The sequence below is a fragment of the Zootoca vivipara genome, chromosome 7 (assembly GCF_965207765.1).
Source record: "Zootoca vivipara chromosome 7, rZooViv2.hap1.1, whole genome shotgun sequence".
Lineage (NCBI taxonomy): Eukaryota > Metazoa > Chordata > Lepidosauria > Squamata > Lacertidae > Zootoca > Zootoca vivipara.
The window spans coordinates 43,413,547-43,441,483 of NC_142590.1; the positions used below are offsets into that span (position 1 = coordinate 43,413,547).

General features: G+C 42.1%; 1 protein-coding gene across 2 annotated transcripts; it reads right to left on the reverse strand.

Annotated features, from left to right (window-relative positions):
* On the reverse strand, nucleotides 1–27,937 carry LOC118088622 (vitamin D3 hydroxylase-associated protein). Of its 2 annotated transcripts, XM_035122482.3 has the most exons (15): nucleotides 27,565–27,937; nucleotides 25,629–25,742; nucleotides 23,234–23,374; nucleotides 22,559–22,692; nucleotides 20,948–21,154; nucleotides 19,685–19,725; nucleotides 18,172–18,296; nucleotides 16,656–16,781; nucleotides 15,304–15,401; nucleotides 14,490–14,589; nucleotides 6,562–6,605; nucleotides 6,254–6,293; nucleotides 5,019–5,127; nucleotides 1,689–1,834; nucleotides 1–839 (listed from the first exon to the last, which is right to left on the reverse strand). In XM_035122482.3, the coding sequence occupies exons 1-15, from the start codon at nucleotides 27,772–27,774 to the stop codon at nucleotides 705–707; spliced, it is 1,770 nt and encodes a 589-aa protein (XP_034978373.2). In that variant the 5' UTR covers nucleotides 27,775–27,937; the 3' UTR covers nucleotides 1–704. The 2 variants fall into 2 exon arrangements, with proteins under 2 accessions (XP_034978373.2, XP_034978374.2); XM_035122483.3 differs by lacking the exon at nucleotides 25,629–25,742 and having other exon boundaries at nucleotides 27,565–27,910.

The window sequence follows — 27,937 nt, forward strand, 5'->3', positions numbered from 1 at the left end:
TCATTATTTGCTTCTTTATTTTGAAATGTTCTACTGTGCCTTCATTCAACCATGGGTTCCACAATGGTATACATTTTTTTTAAAATCCAAATATTAATGCAAGAATAAAGACAAACAATAAAAAGCAACGTATAATAAAATCAAAGTAATTAGAGTGTGGTGTGGTGGTACAGACATGGAAGACCCAGGTTAAAATTCTGCTTAAAAAACCCACCACTGGACAAGTGGTTAACTTGATCATAACATGTTTAAACGTAAGAGTTGTACTGCAACTTTGTAGACTGAGGAACACTGCCAAAATTATTGATTTATATATCCTGTAGGGAATTTCCTCCAGGGATGAAGAGGCAAATTCTGCAGAAGACCAAGAAGTACATTATTGCACTATCCAAGTCTAAAAGCAAATGGAGTAGAAGAAACCAAAATACCCACAGTGGGGCACGGCGCTAGTCAAAATGTACTCATAGAACTTTGGGGGCGTGTGCATCTTTTAAGCACTCCTCTTTGCATACCGTTGTTGAAGGTTCAGTGCTCACTAAGTTACATATTAACATTCTGACATTCTCTTCAAAACTGTCTTCTAGCACACATTGATGAAAATGTAACTGAGCGGACCAAGCAATGTTCAGTACACATGCAGCCGTACATCAAAGTAGTCAACAAAGCAGATCTTTTAGCAGATACAGTGCTCCTTTCCGACAGGATCAGATTTTCCTCCTGCCCCTCCTTTCATGGGAGACTTTCTCTACCTCCTTCATGAACCGAAGACACAATTCCTCCTGCCACGGCAGGGCCACACACTGGACAGCCACAGGGAGCCCAATAGCATCTTCGACAGCCTGCAGGAGAGATACAAAGGCAGCATGATATCACACAGCGTATTTCATAACTGAGAGAAGCAGCCAGTTTGAGCTCGTGGCTTTCAGACTTCTCCCTGAGTGCCTCCCTTTTGAATTGATTGAGACTTCCAGGATCTACTGGGCAATAAGGAGGCCTACCTTCAACTGGATAATGGAAATGCTCAGAATATATTTCCAACATCTGAGCACATGACTGTGGGGGTTTAGCGCTTTTGGTTAGGAGCTGTATCCCATGCATTTGTTTATAAAAATGTTATCCTACACATAAGTCACTTGTGTTGGAATATTGCTAATAATTGCACTCTATGACCTTATGGTTGTGATTTTTTTTTCCACCCAAGTCAGAGATTTGATGTCAAATGCTCTTATTGGAATTTAATCACATTAACCTGTTTAGAACCTATTCCAAATAAACACACTTAGAATAAGGCTGTACAAATTACTTTTAAAACTTACTTTTGTCTGGCAATAACTAAGACCCTACTCAGATCAGAAGCCGCCAATGAAGGTATATTAGAGAAGCAGTTCCAGTTTTCCAATTTAATGGCCTGTGTTAACCAGCTATAAAAAATTCCCTAATTTCAGGAGGGGAGCAAGGAAGGGTCAATCCGCTACAATTTTGTACAGCCAATAGAGCCCCAACAACACGTGGTGGGGTTGAGGAACCTGTTGAACTCCAACTTCCATCAGTCTCTACACCAACCAGCATGACCAGTGGACAGGATGGATAGAAGCTGCAGTTCAACAACATCGGTGTGTGTGTCACTGGTTCCCCATGCTTGATGCAGCTTCTAGGCACTGTCCTTGCCCTGGTTGCTATTGACTGACCTCCTTCATCCTCTTATCCCAGGGGTCTCCATAATGTCCTTTGTAAAGCTTCAGCTCTTCCTCATCTGCCTGTGTCACTGTAGTAACTGGGACAACACCGGCCGGGAAATTCAAGACGTTGTATAAATGGGTGTAAGTGGTAGCAACTGGAAAAGACAACACACAATACTTCTCATTTTGCAGTACCAGACCTTTGTTTCATGACACCAACATGAAAATGCAATAACAGCGCAATGCATACTTCTCTGCACAAACACACAGTAAGGAAAAAGAAAAAGATCATGGCAGAGCACTGCTGGGTTGTCTTGTGCTAGTTTATCAACTAATCTAAAATAACCTCTAAGAACAGTTGCACAAAATGTTCAGGGGAAGGAGCCTCAGAAAGGTGTTGATTGACTCAAGTGTTTTCTCAGATATTTGCCTAGACGCATCCACAACAACAATGCACACACTCATGGAATCAGCCCAAGAGGAACTGGGTTTTCCTGGTTTGGCTTCTGGCATGTTGGGAACCTGAAGAATTGGCTTGATCAAAGCCTGAAGCCTTGAAAAAAATTAGAATATGAATGAGTGTGCTTTCTTATCACTACTAAGAAAATACGACATTTGCCTGCAGGCACATTCTTCCTAATTGCACAAGCAACCATGAGAGATCTGGTCAAGCTGAAATATGTTGGAATCTTCTTGCCTTGAAGTTTTTAAAAGGAGATGAGACTTAATTCACTCAGTTTCATTTTGTTGGATTAATAATACTGGGCCCAGAGAAGAGTGAGCAGAACTCCACTCAGGAAACAAAGTTAATCTGGATCCTCTCACCACTTGTGCCCTCATGGTCTCCCAAAAGCTGCTCCATCTGGAATGGTGTAAGACCAGGTATTGTAGGGGGCAGCTAAGAGAATTGGGGGGGGGGGTTGCCAGAATTCACGGAGGCTGCCTTTCACAGGCAGAAGTTCCTTTCCACTCACTCAATACACCTTTTGATTCCAATAATAAAATAACAATGATAATATTTTCTCACTGACACTGGTTGAAGGAAATGTACCAAGGTTTAAGTACAATTTCATGCAAGGTAAATATGGAATAATCCAGGAATTAATGCATCACTTAAAAAAACACCCATCTAATCACAGTATTGTTGGAAGAGGGGATGGGTTGTGAAACAGACAACTACAATGCAACCCAGCTACAGTTCTGCTAGCAGTATCTTACAGATTCAGAGCAAAATAAAAAAAATCCTTTTTTTTTTTTTGCTTCGACTCAGACCAACACGGCTACCTACCTGTAACTAGAACTATGGAAGGCACCACATTACAGATTCAGAGTACATTATATCCTGGGTGGAGCTAGACTAATGTCTTAGCTATACCTTAGTTGGTTAAGGAGCCCATCGCAACTGGTCTGGCATGATACAATGTAGGTGAATCTACAGCTACGTATGTTGCCATATTGGTATCCTTCAGGTTGTAGGATTATAAATACAATAGATTCAGGCCTCATCATGGGACTGAAACTGCCTTGGTCGCACTGGTCAATGATCTCCGGCGGGCTAGAGACAAAGGTGAGAGCTGTTTCCTAGTCCTGCTGGATCTCTCAGTGGCTTTTGACACCATCGACCATAACATCCTTCTGGACCGTCTAGAGGGGCTGGGAGCTGGGGACACTGTCGTACAGTGGTTCCACTCCTTCCTCCTGGGCCGTGTTCAGAAAGTGGTGGTGGGGGATGAGTGTTCAGACCCCTGGGCTTTCACTTGTGGGGTGCCTCAGGGTCCCATTCTCTCCCCCATGTTTTTTAATATCTATATGAAGCCGCTGGGAGAGATCATCAGGGGGTTTGGGCTGGGTGTTCATCAGTATGCAGATGACATCCAGCTCTACCTTTCTTTTAATCAGAACCAGTGAAGGCGGTGATGGTCCTGGGTGAGTGCCTGGAGGCAGTTGGAGGATGGATGGCGGCTAATGGATTGAAGTTGAATCCTGACAAGACAGAAGTACTGTTTTGGGGGGACAGGAGGCAGGCAGGTGTGGAGGACTCCCTGGTCTTGAATGGGGTAACTGTGCCCCTGAAGGACCAGGTGCGCAGCCTGGGAGTCATTTTAGACTCACAGCTGTCCATGGAGGCGCAGGTCAATTCTGTGTCCAGGGCGGCTGTTTATCAGCTCCATCTGGTACGCAGGCTGAGACCCTACCTGCCCGCAGACTGTCTTGCCAGAGTGGTGCATGCTCTGGTTATCTCCCACTTGGACTACTGCAGTGTGCTCTGTGTAGGGCTACCTTTGAAGGTGACCCGGAAACTGCAATTAATCCAGAATGCAGCAGCTAGACTGGTGACTGGGCGTGGCCGCCGGGACCACATAACACCGGTCCTGAGAGATCTACACTGGCTCCCAGTACATTTCCAAGCAGAATTCAAAGTGTTGGTACTGACCTTTAAACGGCCTCGGTCCTGTATACCTGAAGGAGCGTCTCCACCCCCACCATTCAGCCTGGACACTGAGATCCAGCACCGAGGGCCTTCTGGCGGTTCCCTCATTGCGAGAAGTGAGGTTACAGGGAACCAGAGAGAGGGCCATCTCGGTAGTGGCACCCGCCCTGTGGAACGCCCTCCCAGCAGATGTCAAGGCAATACGTAACTATTTTACTTTCAGAAGACAACTGAAGGCGGCCCTGTTTGGGGAAGTTTTTAATGTTTGATGCTATACTGTTTTTAATATTCGGTTAGAAGCTGCCCAGAGTGGCTGGGGAAACCCAACCAGATGGGCGGGGTATAAATAATAAATTATTATTATTATTATTATTATTATTATTATTATTATTATTGATGGTGGTGATAATAATGGGACCTGTTCTATAGTAGTATGTTTCTGGTTCAGAGCCCTACTCCACAAATCTTTGTCACCACTTTCCAAATTAATTATGCCCCTTGAAGGAACCAGAGCTAAATGGATTAATCAATGCACACATATCAATAATTTCTTCCTTTTGCTTGATTACTACTGAGCAGGAGAAAGTTATGTAGTAGTGGATGAATGTTCTAACATCCATCTCCTGCCAAGTTGGGATCATCAGCCAGGATATATGGTAGATATCAAGGATGGCACAATGTGGCTAAATGGGCCCCTCTCTCCACAAACTTTTATAAATATTTGGATCATAAGACTGGGAGAGAAAAATGTTCATCATCTACCCCTTCCTTGCTCAGAGCAGGATGCTCTACAGGTCAGCTCATAGAAAGCCACATAATTCAATCCACAGTATGCAACAAGCCAAGGGAACAGGATCAACATAATAGCATGTGTGCTGGAAAATCAGAGAAGATGTATTATTTGGTACCAAAAAGCTTGCCAGCATATCCCAAATTAAAAGCTGGTCCCAAAGCTGGACAAAGCATAACATCCAGCTTCAACTTCCTCCATTCTGCAATGAATTCATCACGGTAAGCCTGGGGAGAAATACAAAGAGAAGACAGTGGATATTATGTACAAAATGCCACCATCAGTGTGAATTGATTATTAACAGAAATGCATTTACATCCTTACATGTTGCTGATCAGCACAAAACCTAAGAAGCTCTACAGCAGGCACCCCCAAACTGCGGCCCTCCAGATGTTTTGACCTACAACTCCCATGATTCCTAGCTAACAGGACCAGTGGTCGGGGAAGATGGGAATTGTAGTCCAAAACATCTGGAGGGCCAAAGTTTGGGGATGCCTGCTCTACAGGGTTCTAGTCATTTTAGCTGTGGAGAAAAGGCTGATGTGTGCTATACCTGAAGGGGTGTCTCCACCCCCGTTGTTCGGCCCAGACACTGAGGTCCAGCTCCAAGGGCCTTCTGGTGGTTCCCTCATTGCAAGAAGTGAAAATACAGGGAACCAGGCAGAAGGCCTCCTTGGTTGTCAAATCTGTCCTGTGGAATGCCCACCTGTCAGATGTAGAAGAGTTAAACAACCATACTACTACTAATGCTATTACTACAAACAAATCAGGAGAATACTGAGACACTCCAAATGCAGAAGACTTGGGAGATGATTGACATGCTACTGCTGATCTCCTTACCCTCAGCATGATTCCTATTTTTCCTCATTCTCACATGGCTCTTGCTCACCCAATAGTACTTTATCATCAGCTCAACCTCCGTCAAAAATGTTCTTCACTTCATCATTTGACCCAACCCTCTTTAGTCACTTTAAACTATCTGCTTGTGTACACAACAGCACACCATAGCCCTATTGGTTGTATGTTAACATAGACCAGATCTGTGGGATACAGTATTAACATAGGTCAGCATCATTGATGGTGGTAGCTGGAGTTCTAGGGACCATAGTAGCTTTCAGTTAATATCAGTCTCCAGAATCAAACCATAAAGGATTGTGAGGTATCTATTATTTGCACATCTTGCTGTCAGTAATGAAAGGCACAAAAACTACCCAATACGGACACTGTATGCACACTTTTCCAAGAAGCTGCCCTTTCTGAACAGGTTTCTCTCTGATGAACAGTGATTGGGGGCAGAGAGAATTTGAGCACTTGGGCACTTTTCTTCATCTTTTAATGAGAAAACAAAATTACCATCCGGTCAACGTTGTTCTTCCAGAAGTTTTTCACTGACCTAGGAAATTTGCAGAAGGCATGCAGATTAGAATTCATGACAGTAACAAGAGGGAAAATTAACTAGAACTGCCCATTTTGGTTATATAGTCACTTTTCAGCACAGATGCAGTCATATAGTACATTCACAACCATGGATATATCATTATTCACAACAGTGGTTGTGAAGTTTTAACAACACTGGTATTCCACTGGTAATCATCCCCATCATGATTATATTTAGTACTTCACAATTAATCCATTTAAAAATCATGTAAAAATTAACTTACCCTACTCCTATAAGGGCATTCAGATGCCGAGAGATTCGTGGGAACTGGGAGAGGGAATATATTTATTATTATTATTATTATTATTATTATTATTATTATTATTATTATACGCCCCCTTTTCCCATTAGGAATCCAGCATGCTTTGATCAAAAGTCATAGCTAAATTCAAATATATATTAATGACTGAACTCTCCTATGTGTCTGATTAAAAGCTGGTTTGAGACAAAAAGTCCCAGGGACAAATTTACGCTTCACTGCCATGTGTGCCCAGTAGGGTGGTGACTTTTTCATTTTTTTTCTCAAAAAATATTTCCTGTAGCACAAATGGATGAACTTTTGCCTATTAATGACTAAAATGAGGTATATTCCATTGAAATATTTAAAAAGGTTAGGCACAAACCATTTTTAATTTTTTTTTGTATGCCGTTTTACCATTTCATAACATTGTATTGTATTGAAGCAGGGCAAAGGCTAATAGAGTTCTGTCAAGAGAACAAGCTGGTCATCACAAACACTCTCTTCCAACAACACAAGAGACGACTCTACACATGGATATCACCAAATGGGCAGCATCGAAATCAGATTGATTATATTCTCTGCAGCCAAAGATGGAGAAGCTCTATACAGTCAGCAAAAACAAGACCTGGAGCTGACTGTAACTCAGATCATCAGCTTCTTATAGCAAAATTCCAGCTTAAACTGAAGAAAGTAGGAAAAACCACTGGGCCAGTAAGATACAATCTGAATCAAATCCCTTATGAATACACAGTGGAAGTGAGGAACAGGTTTAAGGATTTAGATTTGGTGGACAGAGTGCCTGAAGAACTATGGATGGAGGCTCGTAACATTATACAGGAGGCAGCAACGAAAACCATCCCAAGGAAAAGGAAATGCAAGAAAGCAAAATGGCTGTCCAACGAGGCCTTACAAATAGCGGAGGAGAGGAGGCAAGCAAAATGCAAGGGAGATAGGGAAAGATACAGGAAACTGAATGCAGATTTCCAAAAAACAGCAAGGAGAGACAAGAGGGTCTTCTTAAATGAGCAATGCAAAGAAATAGAGGAAAACAATAGAATGGGGAAAACCAGAGATCTGTTCAAGAAAATTGGAGATATGAAAGGAACATTTCGTACAAAGATTACCATAATCAAGGACAAAAGTGGTAAGGACCTAACAGAAGCAGAAGACATCAAGAAGAGGTGGCAGGAATACACAGAGGAATTATACCAGAAAGATATGGAGGTCTCGTACACCCCAGGTAGTGTGGTTGCTGACCTTGAGCCAGACATCTTGGAGAGTGAAGTCAAATGGGCCTTAGAAAGCACTGCTAATAACAAGGCCAGTGGAAGTGATGATATTCCAGCTGAACTATTTAAAATTTTAAAAGATGATGCTGTTAAGGTGCTACACCCAATATGCCAGCAAGTTTGGAAAACTCAGCAATGGCCAGAGGATTGGAGAAGATCAGTCTACATCCCAATTCCAAAGAAGGGCAGTGCCAAAGAATGCTCCAACTACCGCACAATTGCGCTCATTTCACACGCTAGCAAGGTTATGCTTAAAATTCTACAAGGCAGGATTAGGCAGTATGTGGACCGAGAACTCCCAGAAGTGCAAGCTGGATTTCGAAAGGGCAGAGGAACCAGAGACCAAATAGCAAACATGCGCTGGATTATGGAGAAAGCTAGAGAGTTCCAGAAAAACGTCTACTTCTGCTTCATTGACTATGCAAAAGCCTTTGACTGTGTCGACCACAGCAAACTTTGGCAAGTTCTTAAAGAAATGGGAGTGCCTGATCACCTCATCTGTCTCCTGAGAAATCTCTATGTGGGACAAGAAGCTACAGTTAGAACTGGATATGGAACAACTGATTGGTTCAAAATTGGGAAAGGAGTATGACAAGGTTGTATATTGTCTCCCTGCTTATTTAACTTATATGCAGAATTCATCATGCGAAAGGCTGGACTAGATGAATCCCAAGCCGGAATTAAGATTGCCGGAAGAAATATCAACAACCTCAGATATGCAGATGACACAACCTTGATGGCAGAAAGCGAGGAGGAATTAAAGAACCTTTTAATGAGGGTGAAAGAGGAGAGCGCAAAATATGGTCTGAAGCTCAACATCAAAAAAACCAAGATCATGGCCACTGGTCCCATCACCTCCTGGCAAATAGAAGGGGAAGAAATGGAGGCAGTGAGAGATTTTACTTTCTTGGGATCCTTGATCACTGCAGATGGTGACAGCAGTCACGAAATTAAAAGACGCCTGCTCCTTGGGAGAAAAGCAATGACAAACCTAGACAGCATCTTAAAAAGCAGAGACATCACCTTGCCGACAAAGGTCCGTATAGTTAAAGCTATGGTTTTCCCAGTAGTGATGTATGGAAGTGAGAGCTGGACCATAAAGAAGGCTGATCGCCGAAGAATTGATGCTTTTGAATTATGGTGCTGGAGGAGACTCTTGAGAGTCCCATGGACTGCAAGAAGATCAAACCTATCCATTCTTAAGGAAATCAGCCCTGAGTGCTCCCTGGAAGGACAGATTGTGAAGCTGAGGCTCCAATACTTTGGCCACCTCATGAGAAGAGAAGAATCCTTGGAAAAGACCCTGATGTTGGGAAAGATTGAGGGCACTAGGAGAAGGGGACGACAGAGGACAAGATGGTTGGACAGTGTTCTCGAAGCTACGAACATGAGTTTGACCAAACTGCGGGAGGCAGTGCAAGACAGGAGTGCCTGGCGTGCTATGGTCCATGGGGTCACGAAGAGTTGGACACGACTAAACGACTAAACAACAACAACAACATTGTATTAACAATTCTATATATATTTCATATCAAATTTGGACACAAAACCACATTCCACAATGGGGAGTGTTCTTAGCAACATAGGGTATACAAATGTCACACCTGTGCAAGGTAAAAGCCCATTTTTGGGACCTCACAACTCAGCCAGCAGACCCTGCCGGGCATGCTGGGAAAAGGACCTACAGGAGAGGTAGCAAAACATCGTCCTCTAGCGGCGTCTATACTGTTACTGCAGCTAAAAAAAAGGTTCCTTGTGTGTTTGATGACCCTATATAATGTTGTATATATGTGACTCTAAAGCTTGGGTTCAATTTTATATCTGCTTACAGTGACTTCAAAAATGGTCAAAAAACTGATAAATAATTTTTTAAAAAATCATTTTGTGCATGAGGGTTTTTATTATCAAATCTCTTTGAAAGTAAGATTTTATCTCATCTTTAATGAAAGCTCATCAAATTATGATACAGGGAAATGAGGTTGTAAAAAAGTCATCACCCTAGGCACGGGGATGTACCTGGAACTATGTCACCAATTGCCAGAATAGACTATCATGCACACACCAATGTATCTCTGTTGTTCCTGTGTGAAACTGTTAACTCCTGTGGGACCCAAGCATGACTGAAAAGTGGGGCATAAATATAAGAAAGGAAGGAATAGTACACCTATACGTATAGTCTCACATCTATCCACCTGGATGCTATCTTCAGAGCAGCTTTTAGAAAAGTGTCCAAGTGATAAGTTGCAAATTACAGCTGATGGGGTTTTGATGAGAGGTAAATCCTCTTCGTAAATTATTCATTGGAGCATTCTACTAAAGAAACTGATGGACTTTCTGTCTTATATCATTATTCAACTAAAAACTAATGATCCACAGGGTTTGTCAGTGCACACAAATCAGGAGCTCCCAAGGGGTGTTAATTCACACTCACAATATTTCCACCATCACTAAGATCTTTTAAAAGCTTTTGTGCAAAATCCCCAACTGGTTTTGGGAGGGGAGGTGGAAAAGCAGTTTTGTGGAGGTACTTCCTAAAAAGGGAGACTTTCAGAATTATGGTACTTTAAGTACATTCACACAAATTCAACTGCGGTCACATCCCTCCAGATATAAGCCCAGGTCCCTTTCAGACAAACTTCACGTAACAATATCCTTGTTTCTGCTGATTTTATCTGTATAGTTGTTTTTAGCAACCCATGGCTCCTTCAGGAGAAAGGGCAAGATATAGGAATAAAGAGTAACACTCATAATTTTTTGACTAGTAATAACAATTGTAATATTTTGACTACTTTTAGTTTACTCTGTTAAGTTCTTATAACCTTAGCATCTACTACTAATGATCCCATTTGACCTGTCAGTCTCCATTGACCTCCATAACTGGATCCCAGTAAATTTCATTTTAAAAAGTTGCCCGATGTGGATTAAAATTCACTGGCATTGCAAAATTGCACTGTTTGCAAAGCTGTTTTGCAACTTATCATCCTGTTGTTAGCATTTATGTATTCAAGTTACACAGCATTTTTCTCCCCTCATAGTTGGCTAAAATTTGTCACATGTACCCCACCTACCCAAAAAGCATCTGCTCCCACTGTGCTTAACATGATGAAGAAGTTAAGGTCAAGTAAAGGCTAAGGGTTTTGGGTTTTTTGCGATCCAAACATCTCTCCAGCAGCCATGCTTTTCCCAGGACCAGCCCTCCCATTAGGCAGTCTTTGGGATCAGAAGGTCGGCAGTTTGAATCCCCATGATGGGGTACAAGTAGATAAATTGGTACCGCTGTGGCTGGAAGGTAAACAGCGCTTCCATGCACTCTGGCTTCCGTCACGATGCTACATTTCTGGCCATGTGACCCGTAAAGTTGTCTGTGGACAAACACTGGCTCCCTCAGCCTGAAGCAAGATGAGCACTGCACCTCATAGTTGCCGTTGACTGGACCTAACCGTCCAGGGGTCCTTTAGCTGTTTTTCTTTTTTCTTTCTTTCTTTTTAGGCAGAGTGAGAAGACCACTTCAGGCAACAGATGCTGGAGGGCAGCAGTGGCTCCTCCAACTGTTCCCCTTCAGTCCCTGCCAGCCCCAGCTTCTGAGCTAGGGCTCTGCCAATAGTGATGATTGCTTGTTGCTGGGATGAGCCTGAGCTGTGTGCCTGACCTTGTCACCTTCCGCCAATTGAACACAGACAATGCCATTAGGAGAGGTTCTGACCGAGCGAGCAGGCAAAAACCATGAAGCCGGCCCAGGCTATTCATCCCGGCAGGCATAACACGTGCCCAAGCACTGGTCTACTCATGTGATGCACACTGATGCCACAAAAGCATTGCACCATTGGTCTGAGTAGGTAGCAAGCAGGCAAAGCAGGAAGTGAGCTGCAGTGCTGGAGAACTGAGCTGATTAGGCCATGTAGCCTATTCTGCACCCCCTAAGCTGGCCTGTTGCTCTCAGGTGCAGGTCCATAGAGCTGGTTGGTAAATCTGTCGATTTCAGTTTCTCTCAGTTTCTCATTCTTTAGTTCTTCACATCTCCATACCATTTTCTGAATTTCTTTAAGGTCCTCATGATAATTAATCAGAAATTCTGTGGGAATTTCGCCTAATGCACGCATCTTTTGATGTAATTTTGCCTAATATGCACATTTTTGCATTTCCCACTAATATAATGCATTTTTCATTTATTTTTACTAATGTTTGCATTTCTATAAACACTTTAGTATATGCATTTTCATACAGGTGACTTGGCCAAAGAACTGGATTGCAAAATTCAGATAAGTGTGGATTTCAGAAGTTGACTATGTTCACATATTGTTTGGGAAAGAGCACCTTTAAATGCAAACTGAATCAAATGATTCTCCCATCCCTGTGCTCTCATCATCAATATTTAAGTAAGATTTAGTTATCAATCATGCTGGCTTTTATGCATGCCGCAAAATCAGAATGGCCCCTTCTCTCATACCCTCCCTATCACTTTGTGGATAAAAACTGAAACTGATAGAGACAATTTGGTAAATTCATGTCTGTGCAATTCACAAAGAACCTCTTAAAAGCAACTGTGCTCAACCCAGGCAAAGCTAGCTGCACTAGTTTCAAAAGAAGAGGGTAACACTCATGCTTAATTCACTTAATGAAATCAGTGGGACTTGAAAGTTCACAACTATAGCTGGAATTTGTGTCTGCCTTTTTTCTTTTGACTATGAAGAGATTTTTTGAGTGGATAGTCATGATAAAAAGAATGTATTGTGGCGTATAGAGGGGCAATAAGAAAAAAGTTATTGCACGGGGGGAGAGGGGGAGATTTCTGGCAATTCTATTTTCTCCACTTTGCTTTCAAACCTGATCGTTTTGCAGAGGATGGGCTCATCAAAAAGCAGAATATGAAAACCTGAGACTGGCTGCATCAAAGTCATTATTCTTAGATTATGATTTTCCACCTTGCTTATTCCGCTTTATAAGGAAGGCAGCTAGAACTTGATTTCAGTTAACAAGATTGACTGAGGCGACCAAGCTCTAAATGAAACAGTCGTTTCTGAGACATTGTATGAGGGAAACAATCACATATACTGGTTTGCATTATGATTCAGCTTGGAAGGAAATGGAACATGGCTTGCTCTAAAGATCCAGAGCCACGTTCTGATTTAAATATAACAATAGCAATCAATGCAAATAGGGAGTCATAAGCTTCCTGTGCAGTTAAGGAACCTGTAAGCAATCTCATTTTCAGATGCATAACAAAGGCTTCAGCATATTTCCAAGAATGCTAGAGCAACCTTGCAGATTTACTCCCTAGCCCTTAAGATTCATAGGCATTTTTGGAATATAGGCCAAAATGTTAAAACAGAGGCATTTTCTGCCCTGGAACTTGAAAATCTTTGCGCCGGCAGTCTCTCCTTTCCATCCTACCTGTAGTGCAATCCTTGGCAAGTCAACTTAGAAGTAAGCCCACTGAGTTCAATTGGAACGGGATAGCTCAGTTGGTAGAGCATAAGACTCTTAATCTCAGGGTCGTGGGTTCGAGCCCCATGTTGGGTAAAAGATTCATGCCTTGCAGGGGGTTGGACTACATGACCCTCGTGGCCCCTTCAAACTCTACAATTCAATGATTCTATGACTTAGTCCCAGGTAAACATGTATATGATTGCATCGTGACTTGTCGTCTCTTGCAATTCCTGCCCCCATCTCTGTACTTTTCAATTTCTAATGATTTACTGTCTGCTCATGAACCTAGGCTCACTTCCCTCCTCTGGACTAAATCACACCTTGAGCATAAGGATCTTTGCCAAGTAGAGAACCTAGTGTTGTGGCAGCCAATGGCTTCTTTGCTGTACTCCTAGCTTAGGCTCTGAGCTCCCACACCAGGCCTAGCTGAAAAGCAAGTCTTTAAACATTCAACTCACAGAGGGTCTATCAGCCTCCCTTCAGCTATCTGGCAGCATCTGAGGTTTTGCATGATCACGTAACCAAGAGAAAATAAAATAGACAAGAGCGTTGCCAGCAATCCTAAAGCTGCACTCCCTACTTCTGCTTTATAGCATCCTAGAAGAGAATGATTTATTTCCCTGAACTTTTCCTGCAAAAGTTGGCTGAGAATCCTGCTCAGTAGAAACTGGTGGAACAATGTGGGTGGGGATGCATTGCTCTCCCAGCTTCCCAACACTGTGCATCATTACTCAGAGAGGGAGATGCAGAGAACTCAGCAAACTGCAGGGTGAAGCAGCATAGGTAATCTGATGCTTTTGCCACTGCAAGTTGCACCACACTGATCTCCCTGTACCTCTCCTTCAAGGTAAGCTGCAGCAATGTGCAATGTTGGGAAGCTGCAGTCCACCTGCTGCTACTGATCCTATTGTTGGTCTCCATTGGTCTATTGGGAATGGCGATGACCCCCGCAAGAAAGAGGAGATGAATACCACACAGGGACAGATTTAACTTGGAGTGGTTTGGGGCACCTGGAAAGCTCACCTGTGGCAAGACAACCTGCATTGGCACCAATATGGAAACATAAGTGGGAGACATATAAATGAGACATCCCCCAGTTTTACCCTATCCTTGCTTTTCATTATATATTGTTGGCATACACAAAGGTATATATGGAGAAAGTCTGTATGTCTGTTTCATGACTTGGAGACTCACCAAGGGCATTAAAATGAGAGCCAGGATCCTTTTCACCAAATTTGGCAACCGGTAACAATTTATCTGGTTTGTCCAAGTGGCATCCACAAACTCTCCATCACTGGCAAAGGAAAAAGAGGAAGAAAGCAGGTTCTCTGCTGTGTGATAATGTCTGTAAATGCTATTTACCCGTTGCAATGACATGCCTATGCTACAGCTACTACCCAGTTAAAATCCCTGATAGACAAATGCAGAATCTCAAACTTAAAGCATTACTGGGGGGCAGATAATCAGCTGCTGAGGAAAATGAAATTTTCAGCAATTCAGCAAAGACACCCCCCCCACCCAACAAGAACACAATTAAATTTAAGCCTCTCCCCACCCCCAACCCATTTATCAGTTTTATGGAGCACAACCTATTGTCATTGTTATCTGCACAATACTTGTATACATAATAATACTACAATTTTAAAAAAAATATTTTTATGGATACATATTCTATTGACATTTGTTATTCTAGAACATAATGAAGAGTGTCTGCTGTTCTAAAAGTCATTCCAGAAATGTGTTTTGGCCATTACTTCCTCTTCTATAATATCTGAATGTTATAATTACTATGCTACACCAGATTTTTCAAATCAATCTGAAATAATTATTATAACCCTCTTTTTTGTTTAATCATCATCATATTATCCTCTTTTGTTCCTAGTTGTTTCCCACTAAAGAGCCTTGATATCTCTTCTTCAGAAAGTTTTTGATCTAACTTTAGATACCCCCTCCCCCCAAACACATACATACACTACATACGTGTCTATACGTCTTGGTATCTACTTACAACTTTTCCAGTAATGTTGAACATCCATCTGCATAGAGGCCTTTGGTGAAGAGCTCATCCACCAAAAAATCAATTCGAGGAGGAGTGAAAGGTATAAGCTGAGCAGAAAAACAAGGGAAATATTTAAAGGCAACTATATATATATATATATATATATATATATATATATATATATATATATATAAAATATATATAATGCAGTTTTCATTCTGCCTTTAAAAGGAAAGGAGGACCTATATATTGCCTGGATACACATTCTTGGCGGAGAATGTTATTGTCCAATCTCCACAGGCCTCTATTAACTTTTGTCTAGAATTTTACTCTGCAACCCAATCTATAGCTGCAGGTGCAGCCACGAGCTTAAATAAGTACCAGAAAATGTCAACTTAGCAGAACTCTGAAAACTGTAAAACTGGAAATGTAGTTTGTAACTGGTATGCAGACATAAGGTGGTAGTCAACTAAATTTTACTCAGAATAGACTAATTGGAATTAATAACCATTACTAACTTGGCAAACCCTCCAAGTATTCCTATTTTCCAGGGACATCCCTGATTTAGAGAAGCTGTCCCAGTTTCTTATTTGATCCCACAAAGTCCCACTTTTCCTTAGGTTGTCCCTATTTTCATTGGAGAAATGGTGGAGGGTGTGGAGTTATCCGACCCCCCGAGCTGTCTGAAGGCAATCCTGTATCAGGAAGGTTTGTTTAATATTTTGTTATGTTTTTATATATGCTGGAAGCTGCCCAGAGTGGCTGAGGCAACCCAGTAAAATGTGGGGGATATGGGACATCCCTATTTTCATTGGAGAAATGTTGGAGGGTATGAGCTGGGCCTACTAAATCCAATAGTTCTACTCTGTGTAAAAGAAAGATGAATACATCCTATGGTGTGTACACTCAAAAGTCAAGTGTATGTTACAGTACATGCAACAATCCAATGGGTAAATTTTCAGTGGTGACAGGCACCTTCTAAAAAACAATGCCAGTAGACTAGCATGGCTCTAGAAAATAATGAAGAAAATATTTTACTTTATTATCCCTTTTCTGCTTCCTTCCCATAACAACTTTTCTTCCAGTTTCTTTCTCCTTTGCTCCCCACATCTTGCCATTTCTTTTTTCTTAATTAACAAATAGCACATTACAAATGCATCATTTACAAAGTCCCAGAATCAATGTCCTCGCTAGCAGTGTGCATCGTTTCTGCATAAATAGCCATCTCTTATTATTATTGATTTGTTACATGTATTACAAAACTCAATAAAATTAAAGCAATGGAAATGCAGCAAACAAACTCAATATGAATTAAAGTTCAGGCAATGTAAGAAAAGGCTTTCCATGGGCCCAGAGCTTACTGTGTGTCCTGCTTCCTGTAGCAACTGTCGGGTTTCCAGCACAGCTCTCCTCATGCTGGGAGAGGGCTGGAAATAACCATCTCCATCATAGTAGCCAATCCTGAGAGGTCGGGAGCTAGAGTAAATCTGCAGAAAGGAACCAGAGTAATCACATAGTGCTAGTCACCAGGGCAATGAAAAGGCGGCAACATGGCTTTTCACAGCTCAGGCAAGGGTGAAAGCTAGGGATCAGGGTACCTGACGGACTGCTCACTTCCCCTATGCATCTGTCTGTGTGCTAAAATCTCGATCAGAGGCCCTTCCCTGGGTACCACTATCATATGAGGTGTGGCATTTGGATAATTTTGACTCCGCTTTGGTTTTAGAATGCTCTTGCCCACTGTCTAATTTGTTGAGCTCAGCCATCTTGTTAACTGAATAGTTGTTGACACAGTATAAAGGATCACATCAATTCAGGGACTGTAAGGGATGGAGGATTCCCGTTGATCCTCCTTGGTGCTGACCTTTAAAGCCCTAAACAGCCTCGGCCCAGTATACCTGAAGGAGCATCTCTACCCCCATCGTTCAGCCTGGACACTGAGATCCAGCCTTCTGGAAGTTCCCTCACTGCAAGAACTGAAGTTACAGGGAACCAGGCAGAGGGCCTTTTCGGTAGTGGCACTCACCCTATGGATCTGGTTGGTTTCAGATGGAGATAAATAACTACACGACTTTTAGAAGACATCTAACTGGGGTCACAAAGAGTCAGACACGACTAAATGACTAAACAACAACAACAACAACAACGGCAACCCTGTATTGGGAAGTTTTTAATGTTTCGCGTATGTCTTACCATGTTTTTATATTTTGTTGGAAGCCATCTGAAGATGGGAGGGGTACAAATTTAAAAAAAATTATGAAGCGACTTGAAAATTCAGGGCCACATTCTGAACACCAGAAACTTCTGGTGATACCTGAAGAACAGAGAGTTCTGCTCATGTCTTAAACTATTCATGTAGCCATGCAATAGGTATCATTGTTCAGCTCCTCTGTGTGAATAATATCATGATGTATTTGAGTCACTAGGTGGCACTAGACAGTGCTCTGCAGGTGGAGTCACAAGTTTTGTGTTGTTGTTAGAGAGATAACAACTGACTCGTGTCTCCTGAGCTTTTAATTTCTCTTACCTAGATGTCAGATTTGACTTCAGATTTCTCCCTCCTGACACCTAGACCAAGCTCGAGTTTTTCCTTATTTCTCTGTGAATGGGTTTCAGACCTCGGATTTCAAACAAGCTTCGCCCTGGGCCTCCATTGTGGCTTTATCCTTTAGACCTTTGCTCCTTTCCTTGGTTGACAGCTCCACTCACTGCTGCTATAGTGCTTAAAATCTCTCTGGTGACACCTTGTATGCATGCACTCACATCTCAGCATTGACAAAAATTGAGATTCCCCCACTAAAAAGGAAATTTCATTGTGCATTAAAAGCCTACAGTGAATCAACCGCTTCAGTGTACTGTTGAACACAATTACATTACCTCCTCATTAAAGGGAAGTGGGGGCACAGATGAATCCAGGCGAAATAATTCATCACACAGGAGGGCCCTCATGCACAGAACCAGACTGTCCACATCTCTTGCCATTGGGCCTGTCACAGAGATGACTGGAACAAAAGAGGAAGACCTCTGAACATGGGGAAGAAGATAGGAGTGCTAGTTGCGTGATTTCCATGCAGTTGCCTTCCAGTTACAAATAACTCTACTTACGAATGTTTCTACTTAGGAATGGAGCTCCGTCCGCCATCTTGGATGCGGTTTAGATTGGATTTTTTCTACTTGCGAATTTTTAGATAGGGTTGCTTCAACTTAACAATTTTTTTCTACTTATGAATGTGTGTTCGGAACGCATTAAATTCATAAGTAGAGGTATCACTGTATTAGGGTTTCTATGTGCTCAACAAGGGTCATTTCTGAGGAGAAAAAAGGAATTCCTTTCTCCTCAGGCCCATCAGTTTTCACATAATGATCACCCAGTCATCTGATCCGCAAAAACTGCCAATTTTATTGTATTCTGAAATGCATCTACAAATACGTTTTTCTAGGATATGGTGGGAACTAAAGATCTCATTGGGTGACAATGAATCACAGATTCATTTCACCACATGAAAACTGAGCATGGTAACCGAAAGAAGAAGGTAAGTTTAAAATGTGCAACCACGAATTTTGCAGTACGAGCATTAAAAAAAATTGAGTTGCAATTTTCACACCCATTTCAGACATACTGTGAAACCATAGCTTAGCACAGCCATCTGCAACCTTGTAACTTCCACGCCTTTTGGACTACAAGTCCTATCAGGGGCTGTATTTGTGTGCAGCCATTGGCAGAAGTTCAGTTTTTGGTGATTTGAAGTAGCTCTGACCCCCCCCCATTGTTTAAACGGCAACAATATAATGACTTCCCCTTCATACTGCTGCACTGAAGAGCGTTGGGGATGGGGAGAGGATTTTTATGTGTGAAAAGACTGTACATTCTGGATTTCAAAACAAATTGCAGAGCTCAGAATGTCTGTTGCACCTGGTTCTGTGGATCTCAAGGTTCTAGTAAAAATAAAGTAGATCCCACAAGGCCTAAGGTCTATGTACATTTGCATAGAGTATCTGTGTAAGCCAGGGGTGCCAAATTGAATAAAATATTGGGGGGCAGATAAGCCCCATCCTGCATAATCAATTACATGACAGAATCTTACAAAATTAAATGAATTTTCAGGTTGCAATGCAAATGCCCACCATTTTTTCCTTACATCTAGCCAGCAAAAACATTTAAGATATATCTGATCTTCGTTAAACAAATCAGAAATTACCATTGACACCTGGCCTTCTCATAGAATGACATTTGCATTTGTTTGTTTTTAAATGAGCCCAAACTCTAAAAAGTTTACTTATCGGGAAACCACGGTCTCCATCAAAGGGCTTGTGCTTGTTTAAATTCTCCCATGAGCTAAGTAACACTTTCAACTCTCGCTTATATTTTATCAGTGATAGACTTGCTCACCTGAGTTCATTCCAGCTACAGGAGTGCTAGCACCTTTGACGCTGCACAAGAGCAAACGGGAAAAGTAAATTAATGATGGAGAAAAGCCAAATGACAGAGAGAGCCAAAGAGACCCAAGCCATGAAATGCAAGTGACATGCGTCAAAGGATGTTCCTAATAGCTGAAAGCCATTGGAAAGCCATTGGAAATTCTGTGCAAAATACCTTCCTTTTAAAAATATTTGATAGGATAGGGAAATGTTATAGGCACATTTCATTAACCCTAATTAACTTCCGACCCTCCATAAAACTACACGGAGGAGGGCAGCATCTGACGTCCACCCCTCACTGAAGCAGATCCTGATATTTTAACTATGCAGCTTGCATACACTGTGGATTCAAACAATTTCACTTCCCTTCTTAGAATTTATACCAGAACTAACAAAAATTTGCAGAGAGATTTGAGCTTTAAGTGAAAACAGGCTCTGGATCTTCCCTGTGTTTAATACTTTCTGTGGCACTTTTTTTTTCAGTCCGGAAGTCAGGAATTATGCAACTAATGCAGTTCCCACCCTTCCCCCACTCCCACGCCTCTTTCACAGATATAGTCACATTTCCTGGAAAACTGGCGTATCCTCATACCTCAAATACTCTGAAAGTTTAGTTGACTACATCTCATAAAAGACAAAATGTTACTTGCCAATAACCCAAGTTTGCTTAGAGGAAGAGGAGCCCTTTACTGCAACCTCTGTGTGGTGTTATTTACTTATTTACTTATTTAATTTATACACTGCCCTATACCCACAGGTCTCAGGGCAGTTTACAACATAAAAACACAACATACATATTGAAAATAAAACCAATGTGACTTCAGTGTGAGCCAAGACTCCACAGGGCTTAGCCTCAGAATCTGTTTTTTTTTAAAAAAATGCCAATACACAGGGGTGCATTGAGTGAGAAGTTGTCCGATTAGTACAATAATTTTTGCCTGCACAATGGGACTTCCTCTTTCTATATGCCCCCACTCCAAATAGAGTAAAGAACTTGGTGTGTTGTGTAAGGAGACCCTGGATGGCAGGTGGGCCTTGGTAAATGCCCCATCATGCTAACTAACAGGGATTATGTTATGCTTATCACCCAGAAAACTAGTATCCCAGGGCTCTCTGGAATGAAAACAAAAACCTGTATCAAGGATGTTTGCTATTATACTGCCATTCTGCTGCTCCTTACTTGGTTGATTGTACATGATTTATGGATGAATGGTTCCAAACCTGTGAGACCTACCTCAGCCTATAACCAGTGGGTTTTATTCCGCAGATCCCGCAGAAACCACATGGCACTCGGATACTTGCAGCCACATCGGTCCCAATCCCAAGAATGGAGCCTCCACCTCCAATGAGTGCAGCTTCCCCTCCGCTAGAACCTCCGGAGGTTTTCTTGTGGTTGAAAGGATTCAAGGTTTGTCCAAAGAGTGTATTGCCACAGTCAATGCTGAGTGGGATGGAAAAGGGCAAGCAAGTCAATGCTTCTCCAGTAAGGAAGAGTACACAAGCAATTCTCACAGTTGTTAAGGACTGCAGCAAGGGTCTTTCTGAGAGCAAAACTGTTATCAAAATGTTCTAGTGACTGGGTGTCACTTTCTCCTGTAAGATGATAGCTGTGGAAAGTGAAAGGCCCAGTGTTCAATGGAAGACTTTTCTCTGTCTTCCAGCATTTTAGCTCTGTTGTGGTCCTGTCCTTGGAGGATTCTGTTGTTGAATGTATGTTTATCCTATATATCTGAATGGTGGAATCAGGTTGCAAAGGCTGCTTCCCTTAGTAATGGTTGTCCCTTAATAATCACGTACCAATTCCATTAAACACTGGGCCTTTCACTTTGAATAGCTATCATCTTACAATAGCTATCACTTTGAATACAACTATCAGATATATCAGATATATAGGATAAACATACTGTACATTCAACAACAGAATCCTCCAGGGATAGGAATACAAGTGCAGGACAACAAACATAAAATGCTGGAAGACAGACAAAAGCACATACTTCACACAGTACATAGTTCAGCTATGGAATTTGCTTCCACAAGAGGCAGTGATAGCCTTAACCTCCATGAATTAATTTCTCTAATCCTCTGTTAAAGCCATCCAAGTTGGTGGCAATCAATGGCTACTAGCCATGATGACTATGTTCTACCTCTTCCACCATCTCAGGTAGTATGCCTTTGAATACCAGTTTCTGGGAATCACAAGTTAGGAAAGTGTAGCTTCACTCAGGTCCTGGCCACTTGTTGGAGTGAAGAGGTGCCTTGTACAGTCTGTTCTTTTCTGTTCAATTCTAGCATCTAAAAAGATTGGCTTGAAGAAGAAGGCCAGCATGCTTTGGGTTTCTTGGATTCGAGGGCCTCAACCAGTTATTTGTCATGAAAGCAGTAAACCATGTACTGAGATGACACTTGGAAATCGATCTTCACAAACACAACATAGTTCTTCAAACTTCTTTCTCTTCTGCCTAGAAAACTAACCCTGAAAATCAGGGATGGGAACCTGTGGCCCACCAGATGTTGTTCAGCTGAAACTCCCATAATCCCTTGACCACTGGCCATGCTGGCTGGGGCTGATGGGAGTCCAGAAACATCTGTACCACACGTCCCCCACCTCTATCATGAAGCCTGACTTGGATTTCTTCCTGTTGAGGGAGAATCAAACTGTGTCTGTGTGGCACCTAGCTGTGATCTACCAGGTGCATGGGTATAAAGTGATAGGAAAAGCTCGACCTCCTTATTTTCTGTTTTTTGAGTTGCTGTAGAGCCACCAAAACTGGCATTATTTACCTGGACTGCTAAGGCCCAGCTGCTGCCTTGAAGAATTAAACAAAGGAAAGAAACATACACGTACTTCACTATGGCCTGTGAAAGGTTGGTCTTCACAAATGGAATTGCCCCTTGTTTCTTTAAAACTTTGACTATCACAGAGTCCTCCTGCTCAGGACAGTCTAGAAATTTCACCAAGCCAAGTGTATTGGGGTACCCCTGGAATAAGAGAATAAAGTGAGATACTTATCCTTACATCTGTTGACCATATCCCAAAAAAAACCACCCAAAACATTAGACGAGAAAGTAGAGGTGACATTTATTTTAAAGAAAACAACCACAATCCCTCCAGTCTTTAGGAAATATCATCAAATTTCACTTAAGAGTGAATTCAGGCATATATTTAGAGAGAATTAGGTTAGTCTAAGAAGCATTTGGAGAGCTTTAAATATAACACAAATAGCATGAGAAATTAGAGTGCCCTCTCCTTTGACTTCCCTCCATGCAGATGCCCATAACTAAAGGAAAAATTTGTGATGCTTATGGGAGAGGAGCAGTTGCACTGTAGGTGGGCAAAGCATGGGGGCATCCGCCCCCCAACTAGTGACCCACATGGCTGATTTAATCATATTATCTAAACAAATAGAAATATAAAAATATACATATTCCTCTTGGCTTTAAATTCACGAGCTTACTCTGTTGCAGAGCCCTCCTTATCTTACCCTCATTGCAATTATTCAGGGATAATGGCAGAAAGTACCTTGCAGGCCACATCTTCCTTAATACTGACTGGGACTCCATAAAGCAATCCTTTCTCCTTTTTTTTGGCCTCCCGGAGCTGTTCCTCACACTCTGGAAGGAAGTTGGTCACACAGTTGATTTGCCGGGTTACCTCCAAGGCCTTTGCATGAGCAAGAAACAAAACAGTGGGAGAAGAAGGCAAACTGTGACAATATGCTCTCTTCTTGACTGTTCATGTTGTGAAGGTCTCTTTCCCACCTTGCAAATGCAGTGTTTTATCTGCGATCATTATGCAAGACAATTATAATGCAAGTAGAAAACTGCACCAAAAGGGTGTGTTCCAACTTCCGTTTGTAGCATAGGGTTCACCTATCAGTTCACTGTGTCGAAACTGGATATATGCTGGTCATATTAGGATCTGGTTGGTTTCAGCTGTTATTATAGAAACCACTTTGGGGTCACCAGGTGTCGAAAAGCAATGTATAAACACCCAAACAAACCACTCTATTTGAGGACGGATCTGCTGCCTATTCTCAGCACCACACAAGATTGCATACACTTCTGCAGCTGGCATCTTCCAGCTGCCAAGCAAGCGACGCATTCACTCGATCCACTTAGCAAAGCCCCTGCTCTCCTCCCTAGAAGCCTGAAATCCAAGTCGCTCCAAAAATGGAAATCCCTTGTAGCTTAGCTGCTAGGGACCATAATAAATCTATCACGGCTGAAAATAACTATGCAGATCATATGGTATATGAAAGGCCCGAGTCTATTACATGCCCTAGATGCAGGGTGGGGGTGGGGAGGAAGATAGTAAACTCTTCCATTAAACCTGTAACTGTGACAGGCCAGGATGTTCTGTTAGCACAAATAGTGCAGGTCGCAAAATTTGACTTTTCTTGGAGCTCGATTTGAATTAGCTTGGTTTAGAGTTTGTGTGTGTGTGTGTGCACGCGCATGTGTGTGCAGAGGATAAAAGAACTTTGGGATAAGGGAATAGTGCCTTGTTTGTTTGGCCTAAAAAGGGGAAATGGCGGAGACTTTTAACTTTTTTTATTAAAATTCAAAATTATTCTGTGCGCTAAATCACCTTAATTCAAACGTATTAGACCAGGGATGGGTGAATGTCAGTTTTAGTTTCTCTCACTAGCTCATTTTTCCAATCTGAAGTTCACATCAGTTTGCAATTTTTTAAAAAACCCATCCTCCTCAGTGTGAATTTTTCCTAATATTCATATATTTGTATGCAGTTTTGCCTATTAGGCACATATTTGCAGAGCCATTTCCCCTGCTATAATGTATTTTTGTGTTTTCTGTCCCCACTAATATATGCACTTTTTTGCACATATTATCCCACCATGTGTATTTTGGGACACATTATTTGGCTGGAGAATTGCACCACAAAACTGTGCACATTTTGAGGAACAGATGTATTTCAGCTAGCATATTGCACATCAGTGCCTTAAAATGAGCACAAGAGTCATTATGCTGAGAGATACAACTCATTTGTACTTTTGAGTTTGTACAGTGTGTATCTTGCCTCACTCCTTTAATAATAATAATAATAATAATAATAATAATAATAATAATAATAATAATTAATAATAATAATAATAATATTTATACCCTGTCCACCTGGCTGGGTTTCCCCAACCACTCTGGCCATCTTACAGCATATCTAAAACATAATAAAAACATCAATCCTTAAAAAAATTCCCTAAACAGGGCTGCCTTCAGATGTCTTCTAAAAGTCATAGTTGTTTATTTCCTTGACATCTGATGGGAGGGCGTTCCACAGGGCGGGTGCCACCACCGAGAAGGCCCTCTGCCTGGTTCCCTGTAACTTCACTTCTCACAGTGAGGGAACCACCAGATTCATAAGGTTACCAGATTTTTTTTCAATGAATCCTGGGACACTTTTCAACTTCAATGGATTTTGTATGGGGACTGATTTGTAAACGGGGACATCTGGTAACCTTACGCCAGAAGGCCCTTAGAGCTGGACCTCAGTGTCCAGACAGAATGTTGGGGATGGAGATGCTCCTTCAGGTATACTGGGCTGAGGCTGTTTAGGACTTTAAAGGTCAGCACCAACACTTTGAATTGTGCTCGGAAACAAACTGGGAGCCAATGTAGGTCTTTCAGGACCAGTGTTATATGGTCTCAGTGGCCACTCCCAGTCACCAATCTTCTGGATTAGTTGTAGTTTCTTAGTCCCCTTTAGAGGTAGCCCCATGTAGAGTGCATTGCAATAGCCCAAGCAGGAGATAACCAGGACATGCACCACTCGGGTGAGACAGTCTGCAGGCAGGTAGAGTCTCAGCCTGTGTACCAGATGGAGCTGGTATACAGCTGCCTGGACAAAGAATTAACCTGTGCCTCCATGGACAGCTGTGATTACTCCCAGGCAGTCTTACCTTTTCCATGTAGGTGTAGAGAACACTTTCTGGAGACAATGAGCCATCTTTCAACTTTGCAGACAGTTCCACAAGGGGAAGAGCTAGGATTGGAGCAGCTTTCACTCCTGGGTTCTGCAGCAGGGAGCAAACACATTGCTGGCAAACTGCTATGTTAGGTGCACTCGCTTGCTAGACCAATATTGCTACACAGCATTGTGGACACATTGCACTTTCAGACATGCAAAGCAGGCTACAGATTGCCAGTCAGCAGCAGCATCACATGGGTGCTCAACGACTATATAATTACAGTGGTACCTCCGTTTAAGTAAACAGTTGGTCCCCTAAGTCTGTACTTAACCTGAAGCGTACTTAACCTGAAGCGAACTTTCCCATTGAAAGTAATAGAAAGTGGATTAATCCGTTCCAGATGGGTCCGCGGAGTACTTAAACTGAAAGTACTCAAACCGAAGCGTACTTAAACAGAGGTATGACTGTAGTAAGAAAATAACAGCTCACTGATGACTAGGAATGGGTACTGACCCCGGGCTTTAGCAGCTAACGTGATCTCCACCCTGCTTTGCATGGCAAGTCACAGAGATATTTTATATGTGACTGTATCTGACAGCTAAGATATCCTTAAAAAGATGATACAACTGAACAAGAAAATTTTGAATTTGAAATATTGACTTAAAAATATTGATTTCAACCAATTACACACTTCCTCTCCTCTGCACTGTGGTCACCAGGAGTTCTGAAACAGTTCTGTATCACAAGCAGAGCCTGTAGGTTGGAACAGTCTCTCCAAAGAGTGATGGGTTGGTTCCCTCTGCATCCAAAGAGAGTTCTCGGCTGTATTCCCACAAAGCGCAAGTAGAAAGAGTTAAAGCTAACAATGGACATTTGTAAGTCTGCAGTCAGATATGAGGATTATTGTGTTAGATTTACTGGTTGTAATGCAATTTATAGCATTCATTTTACACTGTGATGCCTTGTTGTGTTATGAAACTGTGGCTTTTTGTTCAATATACCACCATGGCACAGTAAATTAGAAATGACGGGAAACAACTGTATGCTGGTACACTGCCCCAAATTTTGTCAATGCAGCTCTCACCATTTTCTGAGTTACTGAGGTTGCAAGAGGGCCTCCAGTAGATTCCACTAGATTTCCACACATAGCTTTTACATCGCCTGAAAGATCCGATACAATGTGAAAATGAACAGGTAAGGAACCATCATGAAGATGGAATAAACTGCTGTATAGATATGGCCAAAGTTCTCTCTGGGAACATTACTCTCTTCACTCACCCACCCCTGTGCAAAATGAGAGGCAAGTGGGAAGAAGTTGCTCCTTCTACTCAGAGACATACCAGCCCCTAGCATGACAGTGCAGCATGGGCCTTGACAGGCACCAGCAATTGCCAAGCAATCCTTAGGCTCAAGTATCTTTTCTTTAATGACAGATGATTTGTTAACAGTCTGCTAATAATGTGGCCAGGAACAGCTGCCTTCAGGCTGTCAGTTGAAATGCAGCAGGAGGAAAAAAGGAAAGCAACTTTATACCCTCTTTTCCATGACACAAGGTACGCCTCAGTTTCAAAAAGTTCCTAAACTTAGATTGGGTGCATAAATCAGGGGGAGCCTCCCATAATAATCTTAGCTGAAGGAAACAGAGAAAGCATGGACTGCGCCATCCTACTAGATTTATAGGAAAGCAGAGCTTTCAGGGGAAGAGCAGTTATGTTAAATTCAACATATACATATTGGGAAAGTATATTGTCATCACTGTAAGACTACCTAGAAATAATCGCCATCTTTTATGCTATTAGCACTTTTGCAAACCTCAGCAATCAACAGCATCTCTGCAGAAGAGACCAGAAGAGACCCACTGAAATTTTGATACAAAGAAAAAAAAACCCTTTATCCAAGTGATATGAAACTTCTAAAATATATTCACCTGTTGTTTAAACTGTCTTGCTGCTTTCTCCATCCGTTGAAAGCCAAGCGTTCGCACGCCCCTGGCCTCTTTGAGTTTCTTCTGCACCCGCCTCTGATTCACCCATTTTACCACCAAGATTGCAGTGGCTGAACCACAGAGCACAGCTGCGGCAATGCAGACATCCACCCTTTCATCAGGCAAGAGAGATTTCACTTTGTCTAGAGCCATAGTGGGAAATCTGCTCACAGCTCTCAACCAGGGGGAGCTGCTAGAGCTGTGAGTTCCTAATAGCAAAGACGGCGAAGAAGGGAATCAGGTGGTGAATTTTAATCCCACCCAGGAGCTATCAGTTCCAAGCTACTGGGAAACAGAAGCTTGTACGTCTAGGACT

What these genes read in the sequence shown, in the direction of transcription:
- LOC118088622 (XM_035122482.3), bottom strand. Translation starts at nt 27,774, where the DNA reads ATGGCTCTAGACAAAGTGAAATCTCTCTTGCCTGATGAAAGGGTGGAT. An exon ending in TGTAGCTGGAATGAACTCAG is followed by an intron (nt 18,297 to 19,684) that starts GTGAGCAAGTCT and finishes CTTTTGTTCCAG; the next exon opens with TCATCTCTGTGACAGGCCCA. An exon ending in CACTTCCCTTTAATGAGGAG is followed by an intron (nt 16,782 to 18,171) that starts GTAATGTAATTG and finishes TCCTTTCTGCAG; the next exon opens with ATTTACTCTAGCTCCCGACC.